A 24495-nucleotide genomic window follows, 5' to 3' on the forward strand; every position below is an offset into this window, starting at 1 on the left:
AAATTATTATCTCCTGTAGGGTGAAATATAGCAGTTTCTGATCTGGAATGCAGAAAGCTCTTACATGCCACATTTCTGGTGCCTTAGGGAAAAAAAAAAAGGAAACAAAAAAATCCTTCAACTGATGTAATGGGCTACTCTAACCACAAAATACAAATGAATCAAAAATATGAATATTGTAAAATATAAAGCATGAAAAAGCTGATTTACAGAAAAAAAAATAATCTGCTAAGCTGTTAAACACTTGCTATTCAACATCACATCTGTTCTCAGAATCAGTGCCAACTGACCAGATTAGGTGCTGAACTATTTCTGTAGTGCTATGCAGAACAGAGTGAGACTAACATGTAAAAAAGTCATGCAGCTTCCATAGTAGCCTTTCTAACAGCTAGTTTACTATGACATAAGGCACTGAATTTGTTTCCTTACTTGCTCTTCTTTCTTTCCCTGTCCAAAATTCTTTTGTTCTCTAAATAATAAAGGTACTTACATTTATGTACAATAGCTACTAGATGACCACATCCTTGCACATTTTACAGTACGCTGCATTCTCTATAATGCCGGTCATTATTCTTTCTGACTTCACTAGCTTTCTTTAGCTGAAGCATTTAAGATTAATGAGGCGTTTGCTCTCAATCAAGGTACTTTTGTATCAATACAGTTACACTTTCAGAAGCAATGCAGATGACTTATTTAATATTATTTTTTAATTGTTTGGGAAGGTTGATTTATGGCTATTTTTTTTTGTCTATTAGCTTAGACAAATTCAGTATCGCTCTTCTCTTTTGTCAATAATTTTATCAAACAGGACCTACTGCCTGTTATGTTATCATGGATCCAAGTGCATCCTGGAAGGTGAAAATTTGACATAAAATATTATAAAGCATGCTACTTAGAGACACTGGAACTGCAAGAAAACAGTATGCTTCTGAATCTCAGAAGCAGTATCCTCTGACAACATAAAATGGAATTTCCATTGAAAAAAAGTCTGGCTTTGTAAATCTCAGTACACTTAGGCATTTTTCTATTTCTATATTTTAATGATGTTCCTAGTTGGGATTCACGCATAACAGAATTTCATTTAGCTATTAATATAGCTCTCATCGCTATAGTGGTCTCGTACTTCTTGCTTTGCAAAATCATACTGATACACAAAAACTTGTTAGGGACTAAATTTTCTATAAAGTTAGCGCACTGCCAGGAGTTTAAGAAAGTATCATTTAACAGAACTAAAAACAACACTTAAGTGTTTAAGCAGAGGAATAAAAAGGAACTCTCCCTCCTAAGAAACTTTGAACCAAGGTTTGTATCAATGTTTCACAACTTCCCTCCTGTTCTCCACTGCACAAACCTTTTCTTTCTCTTTGATTTTCAATCAACCTTCCCTTCAGGATTTATGACCTCAGACAGGTGTTCCTCGGCTATATCTTCTCCTTCTAGGAATCAGTGTGAAGAGGAAGGAAAACACTTCCAAACATTCAGGAAGTCAGGGGTTCAGGGTACAGTAATTTCTTATATCTTCTTATTTTGTGCACTTTTCTAATGTAAGAATTGAATTTTTGAAGGCATGTGGACATATGATTCCCACAGTGACTCAAACCTTAGTACACAACTTCGTAACTGTAGCTCTGCAATAGCTATAGTTTTTAGGAATGCTTATCCTGAATAAGAATTCAGATTAATATGATTTTGCTTTATATGTTTTATATAGAAACAAGTCTGAACCTTGTTACTTGGAACATAAAAAACACTGACTTTATATTCCCTACAGCAAAAACATCATGCAAATAAGTAATTTTCTTTAATTACATCTCCCTCTCCAGACTTATAGCACTACACAGCAATTTAAAATACAATTAAAATATCATATGTATAAAAACAGATATAGAAAAATTTATACAAATTTTTAAAATCTTTTAAAAGAAATATATGTATATAATTCAAACGTAGCAGAAAATTTTCAGCTGCAGGTTGGCATAACTAACAAATTGCAGATTTTTAAAACGGAAAATAGTGCTTTGGGCAGCAGTATATTTAATTAAGCTGTCTTTTTATATATGTACAGAATAGTGGTTAAAAGGGAAACACATTTATTTAAGTATTTTTATTCAAGTATATTTATTTAAGTATAATCTCATTGTGCTATTTTGAAGCGAAAGCCACTAGAATAATCTAAGGTTATTGTCCAAACTCCAAAGAGACAGAAACATAATCCTAAATGATAAATAGGACCCAAATAAGTATCAGCAATACTTAATCATGCTGATGTTGTCAACAAGGTTTCATTCAAGCAAAAATACACTAATATATCCAACACGTATATCAAACTGATATTTTTTTTTTCAGAACTACAGTCACATTGTTTTGTAATTAATAATACCATTCAAACAGGAAAAAGAGAAAAAAAAACCCCACCTCAGTGTCTATTTTATCCTTCAGCCTCAAGACACAACCAAGTCTTCTTCAACTATTTCTGACAAACGTTTGCCTAAGTTGGTTTTAAAAATCATGGTGTACATTCTACAAAATCTCTATATATCCTATTTTAGCAGATCACTATTTTAAGAAATAAAAATTCACCTAATTTTCTGGTACTAACACAGATGTCTGCTGATGCAGTTTACAGCTGCTACAAGTCATCTTCTCCCTAAAATAACAGAATTGCAGCAGATCGTATTCATCTTTGTCATACACATATAACTTACACGAGAGAATGCTACTTAATTCCTTTCTGTCTTCCTCTCACTATACTAAGAAGATTAATTCTTTACAACACTCCCATATGGAATGATTGAGGTGTATCAGGTGACTAAAAGAATCCAGTTTGGGTTTTGTTGTTTTTTGATGGTTTTTTTTTTTTATTTCAATTGCACCTCTTGTTTTCTTCCATCCCATTCAGGTTCATGTTTCTTTGAACCACGTGCTAGCATGAACCACATTCACTCTCAGACACATTTCTTCAGCTTAGCTCTTATTAAACCTGAAGAAAGATTGCTCCATGTGTTTTTCAGGCACTAATTCCAATATAAGACTTAAGCCTCCTACTGTGACGTTTCAGGTTCTATACAGCTGAAGACTTCAGTCTGTGACCAGACTGGTGACAACTGCAGTTAGAAGCAAGAGCTACTGCTTAGGTATTGACTCCCATCTTATATGTGCATAAATGATAACTCCTCTCTAAGTATTGTACCTACCTCTGTTGAATTCCATATGATTTATTTTACAGCATTTCTTCAATATAGTGATAATATTATTATCTTACAAAATAGTAGGACGCAAGCCAAAACAGTAATTGGATCCAAACCAAAACTGTAATCCTAACCCAAATTAGTAAACCTCAGCCTACAAAATGCCCAAGGTCCTTAGTACTTACAGAAAATGCATCAGGAATGCTTCTTATTCAGTTCACTGAAATATTGAAATAACTGAGGAAGATAGTATTTTAAATAATACCTGAAACGCACCTGACAGTTACACAAAATCATTTGACTTTTTCTATAAGTTTAACACCTTGGTAGCTTCACGTGAAGTATACTCCCACATCTCCTAGGCAATCATCTTAAACGACATGAAGCAGAATAGTCTATATATGTCCCATAAGGGCAGGAAAAGTAATCAGCAAATGATGCACAGAACTTTATTATTCTTAGTGATTTTAAGAGTCTGATGAGAGCGATGGCTGGTGGGCCGAGATACTGAGGGTCGAAAGCAAATCCATATTCCTATAGGTTTGGCAACTATTGATTTACCTCCTATCTCTTCTGTCACCTTAATATCAGAATTTAAACCACTATCTATCTAAAGCATCTTAAAGTTACAGTGCATGAAATCTTTTGCTTATTGTTTATTCCTTTTGCTGTGACCTGTCATACCCAAAAATCAGTTGGTTTATTCTTAAATACATACCCCTTTTTACTCCATTATTGGCTAAGTGTTTAGAATTATGTCATTTGTTTTGTTCTTTTGGAATACAAGGTAAATTGACTGCCACGTTAATTCCTCGGATTACCCATTTCCCACCTGTTTTTAAAAGCAACATTAAATTTTCCAGGCTGCTGGCACCTCATCCAAGCTCTGCAACTCTCAGAGATAATCACTTATAAGATTGCTTCAGCATCTCAAGAGTTCTGAAAAAGCCTACTATTAAAAAAGTGAACTGGGTATGATTCAAGTATGTGCAAATAACAGTGTTATTCACATCACTGAAACCTTCAGATTTTTGCTATTTAACTTGGGTAGCAGATGCCTACTATCGATTTACGCCTACGTCTTTCAGCTGACAATGAACAGTTCACATTGATGTGTGAACAACATGTAATAACAAAGAATAGAAGATAGTAGACTATGAATGACAAGTTTTAAGTAAATTTAATACTAGTGAGATCTATTCAATCTTCAAAATTTCATTAAAACTTCCCAACTAAACAACAATTCATGACATTAAGACTATGAATTTTTTACTCCAAACATATCTGAACGAAGACCTCTCTGGGGCGTAAGTTCATTTCACTCATATCACCAAATCAAAGTTATAGAAAGATGAAGTAGTCAGCACTAATAATTTCGCTGTATGGTAATCAATACACATACAAAATCACAGCAATTTGGTTAAATATATGATAGCCAAAGCTTATTTTCTGTATGGTTTTAATCTCTCTTCTACTACTTCATCTCACCTCCTCAAATAATTTGGCCAAAAAGTATTTTCCATAAAACTCCATCTTCCTTATTTTCAGAAACTCACATGCATCACAACAGAACAAAACTAAACCTATCCAGTAAAATGTGTATAATTTTTCACAAAATAATGCTCTCCTTGGGTGTGAATTTTTCCCCTAGAAGTTTGACAAAGAAAAGTCCTGGCCAAGTCAAGCCTTAATCTTCTCCCCAACATTTACCTTCTTTAATCATATTACCCAGTTTAACCTTTTATTATAACCCAGTTTTACCTTTATTGCCCCACAGTGAACGTAAAAGTGTCATTATCTCACTATTTCTGTTATCTTTCACCTACTGCAACACTATCTAGATATCTTCTTCAAGAATATTTGTAAAATAACCTTAAAACCTCAGAACAATTTTAGAATCATTTCTGCAACACAGCACTTACAAATTATAAGGCTTTTAAGAATTTTAATATTTCTCAGTGACTTTTGATTTTAAAAACAATAGTCAAAACCCAAACATCTGTACAAATTTATCCTCAAATTTATTACTGTTATATCGCAGTTATTATCAGATTCCAAGTTTCTAATGTTCTAAAAAATACTTTTAAAATTTTCTATAATTTTTTTCAGTGTTTTTAATAAAAACATCTGAATCAGTCCTATTGCTGTCATACATGGTATTTCATGAATAAGAAGGTTCTCCTTTGAATTCCTATACTTGCATGTCATAGCTATACCTCCTCTGAAAAGAACACATCAGGGACTTTCTAACCCTGTTTGCATAATTGATTTTGAGTTAATAGCAACCTGTCACTTGCTAAAAACAGACTTATGCATTTTGGCTTGACCTTCCCCTGACTCTAGAACACCAGTTACAAAAGTAGTTCAGGAGATTCCGAAACTGTCTGATGAGGAAGGTTTCTTGGTTACCAATGAAAGATGAAAATTGGATTTTTTTACCTAGGAAGAATGCCTTTCCTACTAAAATGAAAATACATTACAGAAAGAGAAATTGATTCAATAAATATTTTAATAGCTATTCACTGAGAGAACACAGAACTAAACATTACAGATGGACCATATTTTTGTAATGAGCAGTTCTAAGTCACTTTTGCCTTTTTCCTTCACTTCCCCCCCACAGTTAAGGTCATACGTGGATTAAAAGTACCAGTTCCTCTTTAGTTTCTGTAACTCGAGGCATCCACAAAGGAACCTCAAAATGTTGACAGTGCACAAAAAGAAAATGAAAGTGTTTATATTTTTTGCTACCTCCAGTTTGCTAATGCTACAATTGCAAATTTCCTACAGGCGACATTCATAATTGCAAGAAGTGATGTTTGACAAAGTGATATTGTATTTTCCAGTAGTTTGAATTCTCTTTTCCACATACCTAAAATTTTTATGATGTCATTTAACAATTTAAATTTTGAAGGCAACTGAAATAACTGCTTTTAATTCAACAACTGAATGAAGAAAAACTATGTTGCCATCAAAACTGATTATCGCATTTCCTGGTTTAGGGAAAACGAATATTAGATGACTTCAGGGACAAATGAGAGATTGGTAAAACGTAAAATTTTAAACTGTTTATTGTTTTTTTTTCTTTTAAATTAGTGTATGTTTAAGGACTCTGTGTGTGTCCATTTAATCCTTCCAGTTTAAAACTACTTTTCCCCTTTTTTAAAATTAAATCATAGGCATTTAGGAGCTTCACAACTGAAACCATTTACTGCTTACGTAGTACAGTAAACCTTAAATGCTGTAAAGGAACAATTTCATTCTTAACTAATTTATTATTCTCTTTCCCTTTCTGTGTTCTCCAGCTACCTAAATGAACTTATCAAAAGTCAAAAATATTTAGAGGAAGTCTTATTTTTTTCCTCTTTTATGTGCATTTAAATTTTCAGTTGTTTCCTTGAAAAATATTTTACGCACAACTATATTCTGTTAGCCAATCCTTTTCAAGAGCATATAAATCTACTCTGTCTCTCAAAATGCTATTACATTCTACATCAAAATCTAATAATATTTTAAAAATAATTTTTCCCTAGCAAGTGTGTGATCAGAAAAATTTCACAGGCTACATGCCACATGTACCTTAAATCTCTTATATCTCTAATGTGCTAGATAACTAAGAAATGTGTGAAACTTACGGCTGTCCAGGCTTCTTTTCTGCATCGAGAACATAACCATTCAGTACGGATTTCATGAGAAGGAACACCATAACAACCTACAATAAGACAGCTGGATTGAGTAATATATTCTGCCTATCTATGATGTCATACAATTCAATTATGTATAAATACTAATAAAATACATGTCCCGTGACCATGGAGACCTTTGCAATCTACACTTACTGCTAATTCCATAGTCTATGAAATATGTAATTTGACACACAGACAATCCTCACAAAACTAAAAAAAAGATAAAACCAAAAAAAACACCAAATCAAAAATCAAAACAAAATGAAAAAAAACCACAAATCCAAAAACAAAACCCCAAATAAACAAACCCTACAGAATTTATTTTCTGGGTTTGAAAATAAGAAAAAAAAAATTCTTATTTTTCTTATGTTTTATTAGATAACAGACTTCCAATTCTCTCTGCAACAAAAATGTACAATCTGAATTAATGTACTAACATTTATTCTATGCAATTATACTTCACTTCCATGTAAGAATTTCACATGGACTTCTCTAAGGTAACTATTCAGGCCCTACTGTCTGTAGAAGATAATGCAGAAAATCCCTGCATTCATCAGTCACTCTTGAAATAAAAGAATGCAGGGTGAAGGATATTACTATATACCTAATGTCAACAGCAATATTCACAAGTCCTCAAACCCAGGAGGATTTCACCCTGACTACTTAATAAGGACGTACTAATATCACACAGCACAGTGGTTTCAAATATGAGAAGCAGAAGAGTAATTTAATTGCTCAGAATTGAAACAAGAATCAGAAGTCTACAGAAAAGTTAACATAGTTTTTAAAATATTTGGCCAGTGATTGGAGCATTACATGTGGAAATATTCTTCAAGTATTTTTATAGGCATACTAGAAGCCTAGTTAACTATTATTTATCAATAATACAAAATTTGAAATTACATTTCTGTCAATTGAACAATTAGTGTATTTACTTGCATGAACCTGTACACAACACTTTGCACAGCAAACCAGAAGACTTGTTCCATCTTCTTCAATAAAGGCATTTGATGGATAGTTTTCAGTGTTTTCCTCACTATAAATAAAACACATCTCTGGAATAAGAGGTTTGGTCTTCTCATTTTCAGCCATCAGTGTTTCTGCTGAGTTTGCTTCCCTGAAAGCAGAGCTTTCTTCATCATGATTGTCTGGCTAGAAAATAAGCAAAATTTATATTTAAGTAGAAGAAAGGAAAGTCTTACTTACTTTTCCTTTTGACAATGACAAAATGACTTCTCCCCTCCTAGCTTTTGCACTAAGAATGTAACAGTTTTATGAGAATATTAACTGCTTCTAGGTATTTATCACAGTCATTCTATAGTTCCTTGATTGTTCAAATAACTTTGAAATCTATAGTAGCACTCAACCTACAAACTAATGCTATTAAAGCAGTGTTCAATGATACTGTATCTCTGTGTCCTTTTGAAACCTTTAACGAGGTCTACTGCAAATAAAAGCTTTCTTCCTAGTCCCCATGATAAGGGATTCCAGTTTAACAGCTTCAGAACTAGGACAATAGTACTACGGCAGCATTTTTAGCTGACATTTGACACAAGAATTCCGCAAACAAGTATCAAACGGTGCCCTGCATTAGACTTTTCTGTGGGAATATTATTCCTGAGAAGGCCTAAGTACTGTGGAAACATTTATTTCTTCAGCACTGCAAGAAGGAGACATAGAAAAGGCTCCAATAAAAAAACACTTGAAGATGGACACATAAGGAAATAGCTAGAAGCTATCAATCTATGTGGATTTGACACCTCAAAAAGTGTAACTTCAAGGGCAAGCACACATACACTAATACCAATCCTACATTGTAGAAGGCATAAACTGTCTGCAACCAAGGATAAACAGAGGTGAACAGTGTCTCAGTTCTAATTTTAACAACAGTTACCTCATAAAAATCAGATGCGTAAGCTTATTTTATTTCTGATTTACTGGAAATTAGATAACTGGGCAGCTATTTCACACTTCACCTGGAGATGGAGCTGTTAGAATCTTGCTTACCCTATAGTATGGCATGAGAAGAGTGCAAATGGCACAGCGGGGTTCCTTTTTTGCACAAGCTGCATTGTATTCTTTTTCAGCATTGAAATTGGGTACCCCTGTCTGCCAAAGGTAGACCAGAGGCCTGGCCCATATCTCTGTCTCTTGAACTTTTTCTTCAATTAAGGTAGTCTCAGGCAGTTCTTAAAAAAAAACAAATAATTAGTTACATTGTAGACCTGGAATGAAGATAAACAACAATGGTTTGCTAACAGTGAAGATAAAACAATGCTTTAAGAAGTCTATGTGAATGCAAATGCAGAAGCGTAGAAGAATTATAAAGTACTTTTCTGCGCACTCCTCCTGATACATCATTCATGACTTTCTGCATCATGAGCTGACTGCCGCACATACAGCGTAAGAAAGTATGCCACTAGCTCTACTGCTTACAATCTGCATTCATTCTCAATGTTGCATCTCACTTTCCCATTTCTTTATTCCTCCAACCCCTTATCCCTCTATGTATTCTGTCCTGAATTCCTTATAGATTGAACATGTTGCATCCTGACAAGCAGCACCAAACGAACAACTCCATTCACCCAAAATGGCACCTCTCAACTCTTTATGGAAATTAACACTCATTTTCCAGAGGAAAGAAAGAGAAAAATGTTATAGCCAGTGAGCAACAGAGAACAATCAGATCTACCACGTAGCTGAACATATATGCTGGATCCCATTTCAGGAATAATTATTTGGTAGTATCCATGATCTGCTCTGGATGTTGTAAAAGGTAGATGTACTGATGAAGGACTCCATAAAGCTGACTTTATGAAATTAAAGCTCTAGAGAAGCTGGGAAATAAAATCAGATTGAAACTTAAAAGAGAAACAGCTCATTCAATAGCAGTAATCTGGAAATGAGTCATTGGCTCTTGAGAAAGATGTGGAAAAGGGAAAGCTGTGAAAAAGAGACTGGATATAAAACCCTCGCCCCAGTGGAATCAACAGCATATTATTAATGATCTGTTTGTTTACAACAGAATTTAAACCTAGTCACATGTCTGAGCTGGTTGGAAACCTCCAGATATTCTCACAGGCAACCTAGTGACTTTACCACCTGTGAAACATACAGATTATTAGGAGGAAATGTCTTTCATTCTAGAAATGAAAGCATTAGTGAAAGGAGAAATTAAGTATATTCTTCTGAATTGTGTCCTTATACACTGCTCTGACTAATGATGAGGTCTGTGGTTCTGTTCATTCAAGTGGGCAGTGTCTATTCTTTCATAATCAATGAGAAGACATGTAGGTGTGAATTAGAATAATTAAAATAACATGAATGTGAGAAGGAAAATGTGGAAAGCTACTGAACAGAACTTCCACGTAACAAAAAAAAGGTCTATAGCATACAGTCCTTTTCTAATGATGTATTTAAGACAAATTGTTCATTTCAAAAGAATTAAATTCCTACAGCAGAGAAATGTTTAATGAAGTACAGTAAGCTGAATCATCACATTCTTTCAGCCCGTGACTGCCTTCATCCACTTTACAAAAAAAGTGGAGGCTTTATGGGTTTCCTCCTATGATAAACTGTCACACATTGATACAAAAGCACTATAAAGTTGATAGCATTTTTACTGATGTTGAGTGAAATATGATTAAAATATTTGTCTAAAACCAAGCCAAATGTTAAAAAAATATATTTACTATATTTTGGACATTAATTTTATTTCATTTTTTATAGTCCCTCGAAAGGACTATAAAAATCCAAGGACTATATCAGTCCAATAAACATTTGCCAATAATCCAGGTAGAAGGAAAAATACAAAACATCTGCATAAAAAGCTGTCACCAAGTCATTATTCAGCATCAGAATGTTATGGTGAATAACATAGCTGTAATAGAATAGCGGTGAATAAATAGCTGAAACCAAAGAAGAGATTAAAATATAAAATGCCGGCATCACCTTTATAGCTTTCTGAATTTCTTCTTTTTTAAGTTAAAACCTTAACTAAGCTTTTGGTTAAAAACATTCCATCCAATCATATTTTTTCTATTGCCTGCAATTTTACACAACTGTAAAATAAATAGCTCTGAAATCTATGCCTCTAGTTCCTTTTCTATCTGTTTAAATTTTCCCTTACAGAACAGTCTCACAAGTGCCTTCATCTTTGCTAACTTCTTTTCTGAATTCTTTCATTGACCCTACTTTCTTTCAGGAGCTTATACTGCCATTATTTTAAATGTTTTCATTATAGCTGTGACCTTACAGAGAATTCAGGGCTTGGTTGTGTGTTATGAAGAATACAAAAAGGAACACAAAATTTGTTGTGAACTTACATCTTCCATATAGATTATCCACTTTGAAACTTACATCCTTTCATTGCAGCAGTCCTTATCACTGCTAAATAATTCTCCCATGAGTGTTGAAGTCTTCAACCTGAACATCAGCCTACTATGCTCCTCTTTCATCAGAAACCTGTCTTCGGATTTCCAGTCCCAGAATCTTTTTAGTGTGATAGCTCTAGTTCGCTCACATACTGCTGTGGTTTCCACTGCCTCCAGCGCATTCCTGAGTTCATCACCATATTGGTTCTGCTTTTGATGGGAACAATATTTATACTTTAAATACATAAAAATGCCACAATTTCAGTTCTCCTTGTGTGGTCTTTACAATTCCCTTCCAGACTGATGGACTGAAAAGAATGCAAGATGTAGGAAAAAAAAACCTGGCAGCACACTTACAACAACCTGTGGCTTTCTAGAGTTTTGTGTTTATTTTCAAACCTCATTCTAAATGAAGCCAGGGGCAAAGTGTCACATACAGATGTACTGGACTGCATCTTCCACAACTTCAAAAAAAAACCCAACCTAACAATATTTTCATAAATTTATTTTCTTTTTTACTTTACATTTAGAGCAACTACATCCAGTTACTTACTGACCAGAAGTAAACTCTCCTGATTTGCCTCTGATCTCTAACATCTCCAATTATGCATTCTACCTTCCTAGAGGCATGACTATCTTCTCAACCTTTACTGCAGTTTCTTAGTCTCTTTGGATGAACTATGGTACCCAAACTCTCTGATGTGATCCTTCTGCATATTACACTCTGCAATATGTCATCTTTCTCCACCAAAACAATCCCAGAACCACAGCCAGGAAAGTAAAAATATCCCTCCTCCTTTCAGAAGGACACTAGCTTACCCAATACTTCTTAAAGGAATGCTACACTAACAGTATACAAAATTAAGAATAGGCAGAATAGATGTTTTTAAGGAATATAAACTTTGTCTGATGCTCTGTTATCACTACTGTATGGTTTGTGAATTTTATTCTCTTCAAGCATTTCCTAGACAACCTCGAGCTTAATTTAGCATCTTTAAGGGCTTCAGATTCACTCACACACTGAAATCATAAAATGCCAAAAGAAACTGATATTAAAAAAAAAAAAGAGTTGCAGAGTACATAACTCCCATTACAGAAAAGAACAACATGCTGCCTTCAACAACTTTCTCAACAGGTAGAATATGCAATCTCCTATGCAATGTTATACATCAGTAGAACTTGGGCAGTTTCACTTTGTGTGCTTTTTCCAAGGTGTACCAGTATCATTGATAGGAAGAATTTCCATGTCAGCTTCTCAGGTAGTACAGGTAGAGCTACCTTCCTGGTTTCCATGAAGTCAGGTAAGTTATATACTGTCCTGGGTTCAGCAGTAGCAGTCATTTTTCCCCTTCTTGGTAGCTGGTGCAGTGCTGTGTTTTGACTTTCAGCTCGGGAACAGAGCTGATAAGAAGCGATGTTTAGGTTTGGCCAAGGACTTTGTGAGCCTCATGCTCTGCCAGGGAGGAGGGGGAGCCAGGAGGAAGCAGAGACAGGACACCTGACCCAAACTGACCAAAGAGGTATTCCATACCACAGCACGTCATGCCCAGGAGGTGACTGGGAGTTAGCCGGAAGGGCTGGGAGACTGCAGGGCTGGAGGAGGTATCGGTCAGAGCTTGGTCGGGCTGGGGGGGCGAGTTATCGGTCAGCTGGTGGTGAGATGATGTATTCTCTTCCCTTGTTATTTCCTTTATCATTATTATCATTGGTGGTAGCAGTAGTGATCTGTGTTATACCTTAGTTACTAAACTGTTCTTATCTCAACCCGTGGGAGTTGCATTCTTTTCGATTCTCCTCTCCGTCCCTCCGAGAGCAGGGGGAGGGCAAGAAAAGGGGGGGAAGTGAGCGAACGAATTACTTGACTGGGTTTAAACCATGACATATACCATGAATGAAAACTGAGAATCTGACAGACAGGGAAATAAAAAACAGATCTCCAACTATTTGAGAGAAAGCAGAGAGTATATAATCACTTGATGTAACAAACACTGCTGTTTCGGCACAGTTTATTGCCTTTCTTCACTTGTCCATTTGATAACTCAAAAATACTAGTCATGTCCCAATAGAACTCGGAAAACATGAGGGGATTTTAGGAGGCTTTTTAGAGAGATTTTTGCTATTTATCTAGTACTTCTCACTTCCTCTTACTCTCTTTAATGACTCCTTTCATTATTTACCACATAACTGAATAGCAATCAGCGACTTAGCCTTTAATAAATCTACTTTCCTGACTCATATTGCTACATGTGATTTCAGGGTAGTCATTCAGGTGCTTCATGCGAGCTTAGTGTTTTTTGACTAGGTATGTCTGTTAGAAGTATGGAAGTACCCAGCATCTTCGTATGCTTCTATGCAATGGTGTAAGGGACACAAGGCAACTACAACCTCCAGTTGCCTCCATTCAAAATCCACCTTAACAGAGGATTCTAAAAATAAGAATGGAGAACAATTTTGGAGTCTCTACTGACATAAGCAGGCGTACCTGCTACCTCAGTTATGTATCAGTACAATTTCACAGTACTCAAGACATGCAAAAAGCTTGGTGGAAACATCATTTCCCACAGTGAAAGAGACTCAAACATGGCCCTCAAAAAAATCACACATCTACTTTACAAGACCAGTACAATATGTTTCATGACGCACTATGAACATGATGTTTCACTAAACATCTTGTATATTGGCATTCTTCTAAAGAGTCTATAATGTTGTCTCAGTTCTGGTATAGCAAGTTTTGATGAACAGTCATTTATGCAGCGCTGCCAAACAATACTGCTCTATGATATGTGTCATTATTCTTTGCAATAAACTGGCCTCTCTAAGAGCAGCCACCAGTGGTACAAGACAGACAAGCTGTAAGATCCAGGTCAGCCAATGCAGTGGTATGAAACACAATATATACCTATGGAGAGCATTTTCTTTGTACAACACATGAAATGGAGCTAGGAAATCTATCTTAACTTCTGTATCTATTGTAACCTGGATAAAATTACTGACACTTCCTCACAGTTCATTTCCAGTAAGCACATGAACAGGACTCTGCACACGTGTAGCAGAATTCCCTGGTGAGAACTCTGACGTGATATTTACTTTTTAAAGTTTTTCAGCATGAAACTTACATTCCAAATTAATAATTAATCAAGACAAAAGAGAATAATGAATTCTTTATATTCTTCAGTAAAGAAATATCAAATCAACTTGCTGTCAGAGGGAATAAAAGAAAATACAGGAACTGGACCTGCTAGCCAAGACAAGGAAACTCAATACAGATTTGCAGCTCAATTGACAGCACTGTTCAAGAGACTGCAAACTCTCCTGAATAACACATAGGCACACAGACAAATACTCACAGAAGCATCCTTAGAGTGTTTAGTATACCTATTCCCATTGTTTAATCTCTATGTGAATCAAGACATTATAGTTCCAGTAATTATTCCCATAGCATGTGAGGCCATCACATCAGCTACAAAAATAAACATCTCTTTAAGAGAACACCTTCTCACACAACACCATGTTATAGAATCATAGAATAGAATCATAGAATAGTTAGGGTTGGAAAGGACCCTAAGATCATCAAGTTCCAACCCCCCTGCCATGGGCAGCGACACCTCACACTAAACCGTATCACCAAGGCCTCGTTCAACCTGGTCTTGAACACTGCCAGGGATGGAGCATTCACAACCTCCCTGGGCAACCCATTCCAGTGCCTCACCACCCTTACAGGAAAGAATTTCCTCCTTATATCCAATCTAAATCTAAAAGGAATTTGTCTTCCACACCACCAAGGAACCTCCTGGATTGCTTGTGCTGGGTGGTACTGTCCTTCCAACAGATGTCAGGGTGGTTGAAGTCACCCATGAGAACAAGGGCCTGTGAGCGTGAGGCTTTTCCTATCTGTCTATGGAGTGCTTCATCCGCAGGTTCTCCTTGATCAGGCGGGCTGTAACAGATCCCCACAGTAAGTCTCCCATAGCTATATTCCCTTTAACCCTGACCCACAAACTCTCTGCAGACTGCTCACCTATCCCCAGACAGAGTTCCATACTCTCCAGCCTATCCCTAACATAAAGGGCAACTCCCCCTCCCTGCCAGCCGGGCCTGTCTTTTCTAAAGAGCCTGTAACCTTCCATTCCAACACTCCAGTCACAGGAGCCATCCCACCATGTTTCTGTGATGCCTATTATATCATACCCCCGTAGACGTGCACACATCTCTAACTCCTCTTGTTTGTTCCCCATGCTACGGACATTTGTATAGAGGCATCTGAGCCGAGCTCCAAATGAAGCCGGCTCATTGGCTGGAGCGGCTGGGATATCTCTACGTTGCTCCAAGCATTTATTATAGGTGCTGGCAACTGACTGGGTGTGTTGGGATGGAATGATGCCCCCCTCCCCCAACACATCTAGTTTAAAGCCTCCTTGACCAGTCTGGCAAGCCTCCTACCAAAACTGCTCTTTTCCTTCTTTATCAGACCAGCTCCACCAGCCCCCACTAGACCTGGCCTACAAGCTTGGGTCCCATGTTCAAGACACCCAAACCCCTGACTATGACACCACCCTTTTAACCAGTTATTAACCTGGCCAATCCTCCTAGCTTTTTTTAGGTCCTCCCCTGCATCCTGGAGAATTGATGAAAAGACTATCATCTGAGCTCGAGAGTTCCTAACCACCTCTCCCAGGGCTCTGTAGTCCTTCTTTATGTTCCCCAGGCTACTACTATCTATATCCCTCGCACCCACATGGATCACTAGAAGTGGATAATAGTCCGTGGGACTTACTAGAGCAGGCAGCCTCTCTGCCACATCCCTGATCCATGCCCCTGGTAGGCAACACACCTCCCTTGAGATGGGGTCAGGCCGACAGATAAGTGCTTCTGTCCCTTTCAAAGTAGAGTCCCCTACTACTACAGCCCACCACTTCTTCCTGGCAGTACCAGTAGAGATCTTCTTTACCAGTGCACCAGCCGGCTCAACATGTTCAACTGTAAATGTTTTGCTTAACCTGAAATAAAGGTGTTACTTACAGGAATTCAGAATTCCTTAACAATGCAACAGAACTATAACTATCGATTCACTTTATTAAAGGCAAGCTCACTCTTCTCGAGACCATTTTTCTCCAGAGAATTCCAGTAGATAAGACACCATCCTCAAAGGCTGACTATATAAAGGTGCATGTGGTAACTCCCTACTTCGAGTGAAACTACAAGAACCATCCAACACAGTTTGTCAGGATGTATTAAAATTCTGTAACTAAAAATACACAGCAGAGGGGTTCTATACTCTTAACGGCAAAAATGAGAATCCTCTGCTTATCTCCTTAAGCCTTTACTATCTGGAATGTGACATGCTTGAGGAGTTACATTAAATAAAATTAAATAACCTACACTAAAATAAACCATTTTTACATTAAAAAGGTCTACACAACATCTTGCACCTTAAAAATGAAATGAAACTAATTTTTTTAAAAGAGATTTAAAAAATAGGACTCTAACAAAAAAAAATAAAGACTTGTACTTGCACCATCGGAAATATCAACATAGGCATAACCCCAAAAACTCATAGCAACTCAATCACAGCTGGAAATAAAATTAAATATCACAGGCAGGGACACCTCACACTAAACTGTGTCACCCAAGGCTCAGTCCAACCTGGCCTTGAACACTGCCAGGGATGGAGCATTTACCACTTGCCTGGGCAACCTGTTCCAGTGCCTCACCACCCTCACAGTAAAGAATATTTTCCTTACAAAGTTCAAAACATGACCATGGACATTATAAAGTAACTCTAATACCCTAACCATTCTAAGATTCTATGAATCAAACCAGCTTCTACCTTTGCAGCTGTAAATTAAAGTTCACATCACCCTTGTGTAATGAATAAGAGCCATAAGGACCTTCTAAGATTTGGCTCATTAACAAGGATATGTTACTTGGTGGAAAAAAATGTGAAACTATCATTCAGAGTTTCCAGAATTCCCTGATGCCACAGAAGAAACAAAAACACCCCCAAGATGACCTTATCTTTCACAGAATATCTGGGTTGAAAGGGACCTTGAAAAGCCATCTACTTCAACCCCCTTGCAATAAGCAGGGACATGTTCAACTAGATGAAGTTGCCCAGAACCGCATCCACCACCTCTCTGGGCAACCTGTGCCAGTGTTTTACCACTCTCATTGTAAAGAATTTCTTCCTCACATCCAGCCTGAATCTCCCCTCTTTCAGTTTAACACCACCACCCCTTGTCCTGTTGCAGCAGGCCCTGCTCAAAAGTCTCTCCCCATTTTTCCTGCAGGCTCCTTTTCAGATCTGAAAGGCCACAATAAGGTCTCCCCAGAGTCTTCTCTTCTCCAGGCTGAACAATCCCAACTCTCCCAGCATTTCCACATAGGAGAGGTGCTCCAGCTCTCTGACCATTTCTGTGGCCCTTCTCTGGGCCCTCTCCAACAGCTCCATGTCTTTCCTGTTCTGAGGACTCCAGAGCTGGACACAGCACTCCAGGTGGTGTCTTACCAGAACAGAGCACAGGGGCAGAATCACCTTCCTGACTGTCCTGGGTTCAGCAGTAGCAGTCATTTTTCTCCTCCTTGGTAGCTGGCGCAGTGCAGTGTTTTGACTTTCAGCTCGGGAACAGAGCTGATAGCGATGTTTTGGTTTGGCCAAGGACTTTGTGAGCCTCATGCTCTGCCAGGGAGGAGGGGGAGCCAGGAGGAAGCAGAGACAGGACACCTGACCCAAACTGACCAAAGAGGTATTCCATACCACAGCACGTCATGCCCAGGATGTAACTGGGAGTTAGCCGGAAGGGCTGGGAGACTGCAGGGTTGGAGGAGGTATGGGTCGGTGCTTGGTCGGGCCTGGGGTGGGCGAGTTATCAGTTGGCTGGTGGTGAGGTGTTGTATTCTCTTCCCTTGTTATTTCCTTTATCATTATTATCACTGATGGTAGCAGTAGTGATTTGTGTTATACCTTAGTTACTAAACTGTTCTTATCTCAACCCGTGGGAGGTGCATTCTTTTTGACTCTCCTCTTCATCCCTCCGGGAGCAGGGGGAGGGCAAGAAGAAGGGGGAAAGTGAGTGAACGAGCCCTCTGCCTGGTTTTAAACCACGACACTGACCTGCTGCCACACTCCTTTGCACGCAGCACAGGATATAATTGGCCTTCTGGGCTGCATGTGCGCACACTGCCTGATCATGTCCAGTCCTTCGCACACCAGTCTCCTCAAGTCCTTCTCCTCAGTGGTACCCTCAACCCCTTCATCCCCCAGCCTATATTGATACCAGCAGCTGCCCTGACCCAGGTGCACTTGGGCTTGTTGAACCTCATGAGGTTTGCATGCACTCACCTCTCGAGCCTGTCCGAGTCCCTCTGGGGGGCATCCCAACCCTTGAGTATGTCAGCTCCACCACTCAGCTTGTGTCATCTGCAAACTTGCTGACTGTGCACTCAGTCCCACTGTCTATGTCACTGACGAAGATATTGAACAGTACTGGTCCCAGTAAGGAGCACTTTGTAACGCAACTTGTCACTGGTGTCCATCCAGACTTTGAGAATCTACAGAGTGTCTGCCCATAGCTGTTGCAAAAGAAGCCAAATTTATCTCAACATAGCATGTGGCCTTTGTTTTAGATTAATGGCTGAATCAGCTGGGTGGATCGGCTGGTTCTACAAATATTTAATCAGAAGATGGCAAATGTCATCCTGAGCCAGCCAGACCAGAACATGGGAAGTGTGTATATGGTTCAGTCCATCACAGAGTATTAAAAGCTGAGCATTAAGCAAAATGAATTTTGAAGAGACCAACATGTTTGAGCTGACTTCAACCCACATATTCCTTCCCAGCAAGCAGTGGCACTCAGCACTGTGACAGTGAGCATGAATAGCTGCCCGTGGCAGAGGGTTTGGAACTAGAGGATCTTAAGATCCTTTCCAACCCTAACTATTCTATGATTCTATTCTATGAACAGACCAGTAATAATAATCATACTCATACTATGATCCAACTGCATATTGCAATCGCCATATTGTACTTGTATTATGATTTCAGTATATGGCTGTATCACTTAGCTAATGCAAAGTCCCATGTAACATCAATTATTTTCCAGTAAATTTGATATTAAATATTAAGTAAGTATTGTGTGGGACATCTGTAAGAACTTGCTCAGAGGGACTTTTGCACAAGGAACACAGAATTCAGTTCTTTAGTACTGGCATTTAAACAGTGTTTACAAGCAAAAGACTGACTTGAGTTCTGCTATAGTATTGGGCATTATAGTTTAAACCAGCCAGATATTTCCTGGATAAGACTTAAACCTTCAAAGTTGGAGCAGTATGTTTTAATCAAGTTCAAAGACCCTTTACTGGATACATTTTGACAATATATCCTACTTGGATTCGAATATATTATCAATACATTGTTAAACATATTCCTTATTTTGGTATGCTATGACATTAACTGTGATGTGCAGTGGCCTTCACAGAATGACAGTGACATATCTGCCTCTTGTAGCCTCCCAAGGACAGCTTATCACACATGCTTGTTAGTATCACAGTATCACAGTATGCTGGAGATTGGAAGGGACCTCAAAAGATCATCTAGTCCAATCCCCCTGCCAGAGCAGGAACACCTAGATAACGTTACACAGGAATGTGTCCAGGCGGGCTTTGAATGTCTCCAGGGAAGGAGACTCCACAACCTCCCTGGGCAGCCTGTTCCAGTGTTCCGTCACCCTCACTGAGAAGAAGTTCCTTCTCAAGTTTAAGTGGAACCTCTTGTGTTCCAGTTTGCACCCATTACCCCTTGTCCTATCATTGTTTGCCACTGAGTAGAGCCTGGCTCCATCCTCGTGACACTCCCCCTTTATATATTTATATACACTAATAAGGTCACCCCTCAGTCTCCTCCAAACTATAGAGACACAGTAGGCACATTAAAAAAAAAAAAAAATCTTATATATGAATGAAGCCTGTTTCTTGTAACTTCTGTTATATTTCTTGCTGTAATTGTGTCACATCTTCGTGCTGAATTCTAAAATGGACTAATACCAGTCCCCCCCCAGTGATATAAAGCAGGATATTCCTATTGCTGTATCACTTAGCTAATGTGAAGTTGCATGTAACAGCAACTATTTTCAAGTAAATTTTATATCTTATTTGATATAAAACACTTCTTTACTGCCATCCCTAACAGATTAACATCCCTAGCACAGATCTCAATTCTCCATGAGCCACCAAGGCATTTTTACTTCACTTCAAAAATAATAATCTGTTATAATATTACTTTACCAAATATAATTCATAATGAGGTTAAATATTTTATTTACTAAGGAGATAGAGCAAGTACTCTTTATTCCAAAAAAAAAAGCAGAAACATTTGATGGGCCAATTAAGGACTTTAAATAAATGCTGAACAGTTGTTATAAACCTTACTGTAGGATAAAATAATTCAGCCACAGTGGTACTTATACTACAAGTTAATTAACAATGCCAAACTCCATACTAGTTCTTCTTTTTTGCCTGAAAAGACTATGTATGTAAAATTCATTAATCCATGTAATTTTGTATACACTAGTTCTCATTAATGCGATTAGTTATATGCATCTGTATCGCTTTACATATTTAATAAAACAATTCACCAAAACTAAGTGTGTAGAGAAAAAGAAAATTATAGCCCAGAATCTGCTTTGCAATGAAGGAAATTCCTTTTACAACAATACACTTAACAGTTACTGTGCCAGATCCCCACAGATGTGATCAACAAGATAACAGCAATGTCTCCACCAACTAATAAGAAAGAAACGCAAGCTTTCTTGGGTGCAGTGGGGTTCTGGAGAATGCACATCCCAAATTACAGTTCAATTGTAAGCCCTCTCTATCATGTGACCTGGAAGAAGAATGATTTTAAATGGGGCCCTGAGCAACAACAAGCCTTTGAGCAAATTAAACGCGAGATAATTCATGTAGGAGCCCTTGGACCAGTCTGGACCGGGCCAGATGTAAAACATGTACTGTACACTGCAGCTGGAGAGAACGGTGCTACCTGGAGCCTCTGGCAGCAAGCTCCAGGGGAGACTCGAGGTCGACCCCTCGGCTTTTGGAGTCAGGGACTGCTTTTGCTCAGGGACCCAGATATACTTGGTGGGTAATGTGGGAAGATCGGGAAGTCTGATGTGTACCTCAAGGGGATTTGATTTTAGGCGAAGACAGCCAATGAACTCAATTGCATGCTGTTGCCTGCTATGTAGCACTTTTATAGCCCACCAACCAGATGTCTTCAGGTCACCAGTCACTGGCCCTGTCCTTCCTCCAATCATCATCCCAACAAAGAATGAACTTTGATGAAACCAGACAAGTTCTGTGGTATCATCAGCAGGCAATGATCCAACACTGCACACACCCTCTCCTGCTCTGAAAGACTGTTACAAGAGATTGAGCCCAACATCATGGACCAGATGAACTCAGCAGCTTTATAGGGATTGGTCCATGGACTAAAGAATAATCTCTCTCTCTTTGTGGGTATATATAAATATATATACATGTATGAGACAAGACTGATGGTATATTGAAAAATGTGGGATCTGAGCATGACTTGCATGGCATGGAATAAGGGGTGGATACTGTCCTGGGTTCAGCATTAGCAGTCATTTTTCTCCTTCTTAGTAGCTGATGCAGTGCTGTGGTTTTGACTTTTGGCCTGGGAACAGAGCTGATAACACCAATGTTTTTAGTTGCTGCTCAAATGTTTGGTCTGGCCAAGGACTTTCTCAGTCTCATGCTCTGCCAGGGAGGAGGGGAAGCCGGGAGGAAGCAGAGACAGGACACCTCATCCAAACTAGCCAAAGAGGTATTCCATACCACAGCACGTCATGCCTACTATATAAACTGGGGGCAGTTACCTGGAAGGGTTACATCACTGCTCAGTCGGGCTGGGTATCAGTCGGCGGGTGGTGAGCGGTTGTATTCTCTTCCCTTGTTATTTCCCTTATCATCATTATTATTGGTGGTAGCAGTAGTGGTTTGTGTTATACCTTAGTTACTGGACTGTTCTTATCTCAACCCATGGGAGTTACATTCTTTCAATTCTCCTCCCCATCCTTCCTGAAGCAGGGGGAGAAAGGAGGGGAGTGAGAGAGCGGCTGCATGGTTCTGGGTTGCTGGCTGGGCTTAAACCACGACACCTTCCGAGCAGTTAAGTGAAAGAAATAAATGTTTTCACAAATGTTATTGGTTTAATAGTTTGCGTCAAAGTTGTGCCAACACTCAGTATTATTGCTTTGAACGATTTTTGCTTACTAAGTTAAACTCAAAATTCTCAGACAGAAAACATTTGGGCGATTTGCAGAATGGGCTGCTGCCAGTATTTGCTGATTTAACCCAGCAGATGTGAAAAGCCATAGACACTAATACAGTACAATTTGCTTTTGCCAGTCTCAACAATGATTTTGCTGCTTGGGGTTATGTTCCACGGATGTTTCCTGGCTTTGTACAGCAGCATTCTCTGCTATGAAGAGCATAGCAGCATCTGTTATTTTTCAGGTAGTTGAGCATAATATCAGCCCTGGGAGGCATTATCTATAGTTTTAAATGTCCTGGAGGAAATACTACTATTAAAAAAAAAAAAAAAAGGCAGTCAGGGGAAAAGACTTGCAACTTCAAAACTTCACTGTTTCTGCAGTATATCAGCAAACTCAGTTTCACAAATTATGTTTCTGTTTGTCAGTAATGAAAGCCATAGATTCTGTGGCAAAATACGAAAATGCAAACTTTTTTATTTATTGTACTGTACAAGAAATCTGATTTCCAGTATGGTACTGTACAGCAACAGTGCTATAAATTATGTATACATTTTTTGGTTAGAGAGTCTAATTGCTGAATTATCAATTTTCATTTTTCAGTTCTCATAAAAGCTGTATGTAAAGATAGCCATTCTAAATCAGAGCTCCAGAGGCTAAGACTAAGATTTAATGGATTAAATAAACTTTAGGTCCTGGATTAAACAAGGTTTAGGTCACAAAAGATACTAATGGGGTGCTTTATTTTAAAAAGTAAAGTACCAAAAATGTATAATACATCAATTGTAGCAGAACTCAAAACAATTTGAAGGGTCAAAAAAAAATCAGGGCTCAAAAACTTGTAAAAGTGACAATTTGGCAGAATTGAAAGCATTTAGATAACTAGGATAGTATGATTTTTCTTGAGCATATCATTACAGTCCTGTAATGAAATTCATATTTGTTATGTGATTGAACTGTGCATTGTAACTGCTATGCTTTGCTAAATGTAATTTGTACTTGTACTGTGATTGAACTCTATATTACAATTGCTCTACTCTGCTAAACGTAATTTGCACTTTTACTGTGATTTAAGTGCATTGCCGTATCATTCTGCTAAATTGAAATCCCATGTAACTTCAAGTAACTTCAAATAAGAAAAAATTCTGGTTTTCATTAAACTCTACACATATGAACTATATAAAAGAACCTGGTCAGAGTGTATGATACTCTGACATTAACTGGCATAGTCAGGATATTCCTGAGGGTAAGCGGTGCTCCTTAAACAGTGATGATTACTTTAGCAAAAATATGTTTTCTGATTTGTTGTTAGTCACAAACAAGAACTTACTAGAGAAAACATGCACTGTGATTAAGAACAGGGAGTGATAAGACTGGCCACAGACAAGACCACTACTATTTAAAAGAGATAGAATTACTATAAATACTAGCACAGGCTGAAAAAAATCTCATCAGTAACTTTGAAAAGGAGAGATGGGAAAACCATAACCAGGACTTGTCATGGACAAGCAGAACAAAGCACTGATCCCACTGATATTTAGGATGACTATGAAAATTTAAAGGTTCTAAGTTGAAAAAAGGAGAGAAAATGGGGCTTCAAAGGTTGCTTGTGTGCAGCATTGTGGAAGTTAGCAAAGAAATGACACATAGCATGCTAAAACAACAAAAAGAAACAGTCATGAAGATAACATAATACATATGCAATATACAGAGACAATCAAGTTTTTAGCCTTAAAGTTGCAGCCTTAAATCATACACGATGCCCACACATTTAGGGATCATTTGCTGTGGTCTACTGCAACAGACCTTGTTCAAGTGATGGCGACCACATATACCAAGGACAATGAATGGTCAAGGGATATCTGGTTTGATACTGATCCTTTTCACAGTGATGACTCAGGTGACATATAAGAAGAAAGTATTACGAAAATATTTGCTCCCATGGCAAACAAAGAAAGTAATGGGC

The 24495-nt window shown here is 38.0% G+C and overlaps 1 protein-coding gene across 1 annotated transcript in view; it reads right to left on the minus strand.

The window, feature by feature from the left end:
• Positions 1-24495, minus strand: part of LOC134158768 (lysine-specific demethylase 4C-like) — a 132439-nt gene that overhangs the window by 83306 nt on the left and 24638 nt on the right. Inside the window, exons 6-8 of the mRNA XM_062609068.1 lie at positions 8879-9060; positions 7807-8023; positions 6821-6897 (exon numbers count right to left, since the gene is read on the minus strand). Of these exons, the coding sequence (XP_062465052.1) occupies positions 6821-6897; positions 7807-8023; positions 8879-9060 (476 nt within the window). The remainder of the gene's footprint in view (positions 1-6820; positions 6898-7806; positions 8024-8878; positions 9061-24495) is intronic.

This window comes from Pezoporus occidentalis, unplaced genomic scaffold, assembly GCF_034315485.1.
Source record: "Pezoporus occidentalis ecotype Australia unplaced genomic scaffold, CSIRO_AGI_Poc_V1 ctg133, whole genome shotgun sequence".
NCBI classification, from domain to species: Eukaryota; Metazoa; Chordata; class Aves; order Psittaciformes; family Psittacidae; genus Pezoporus; species Pezoporus occidentalis.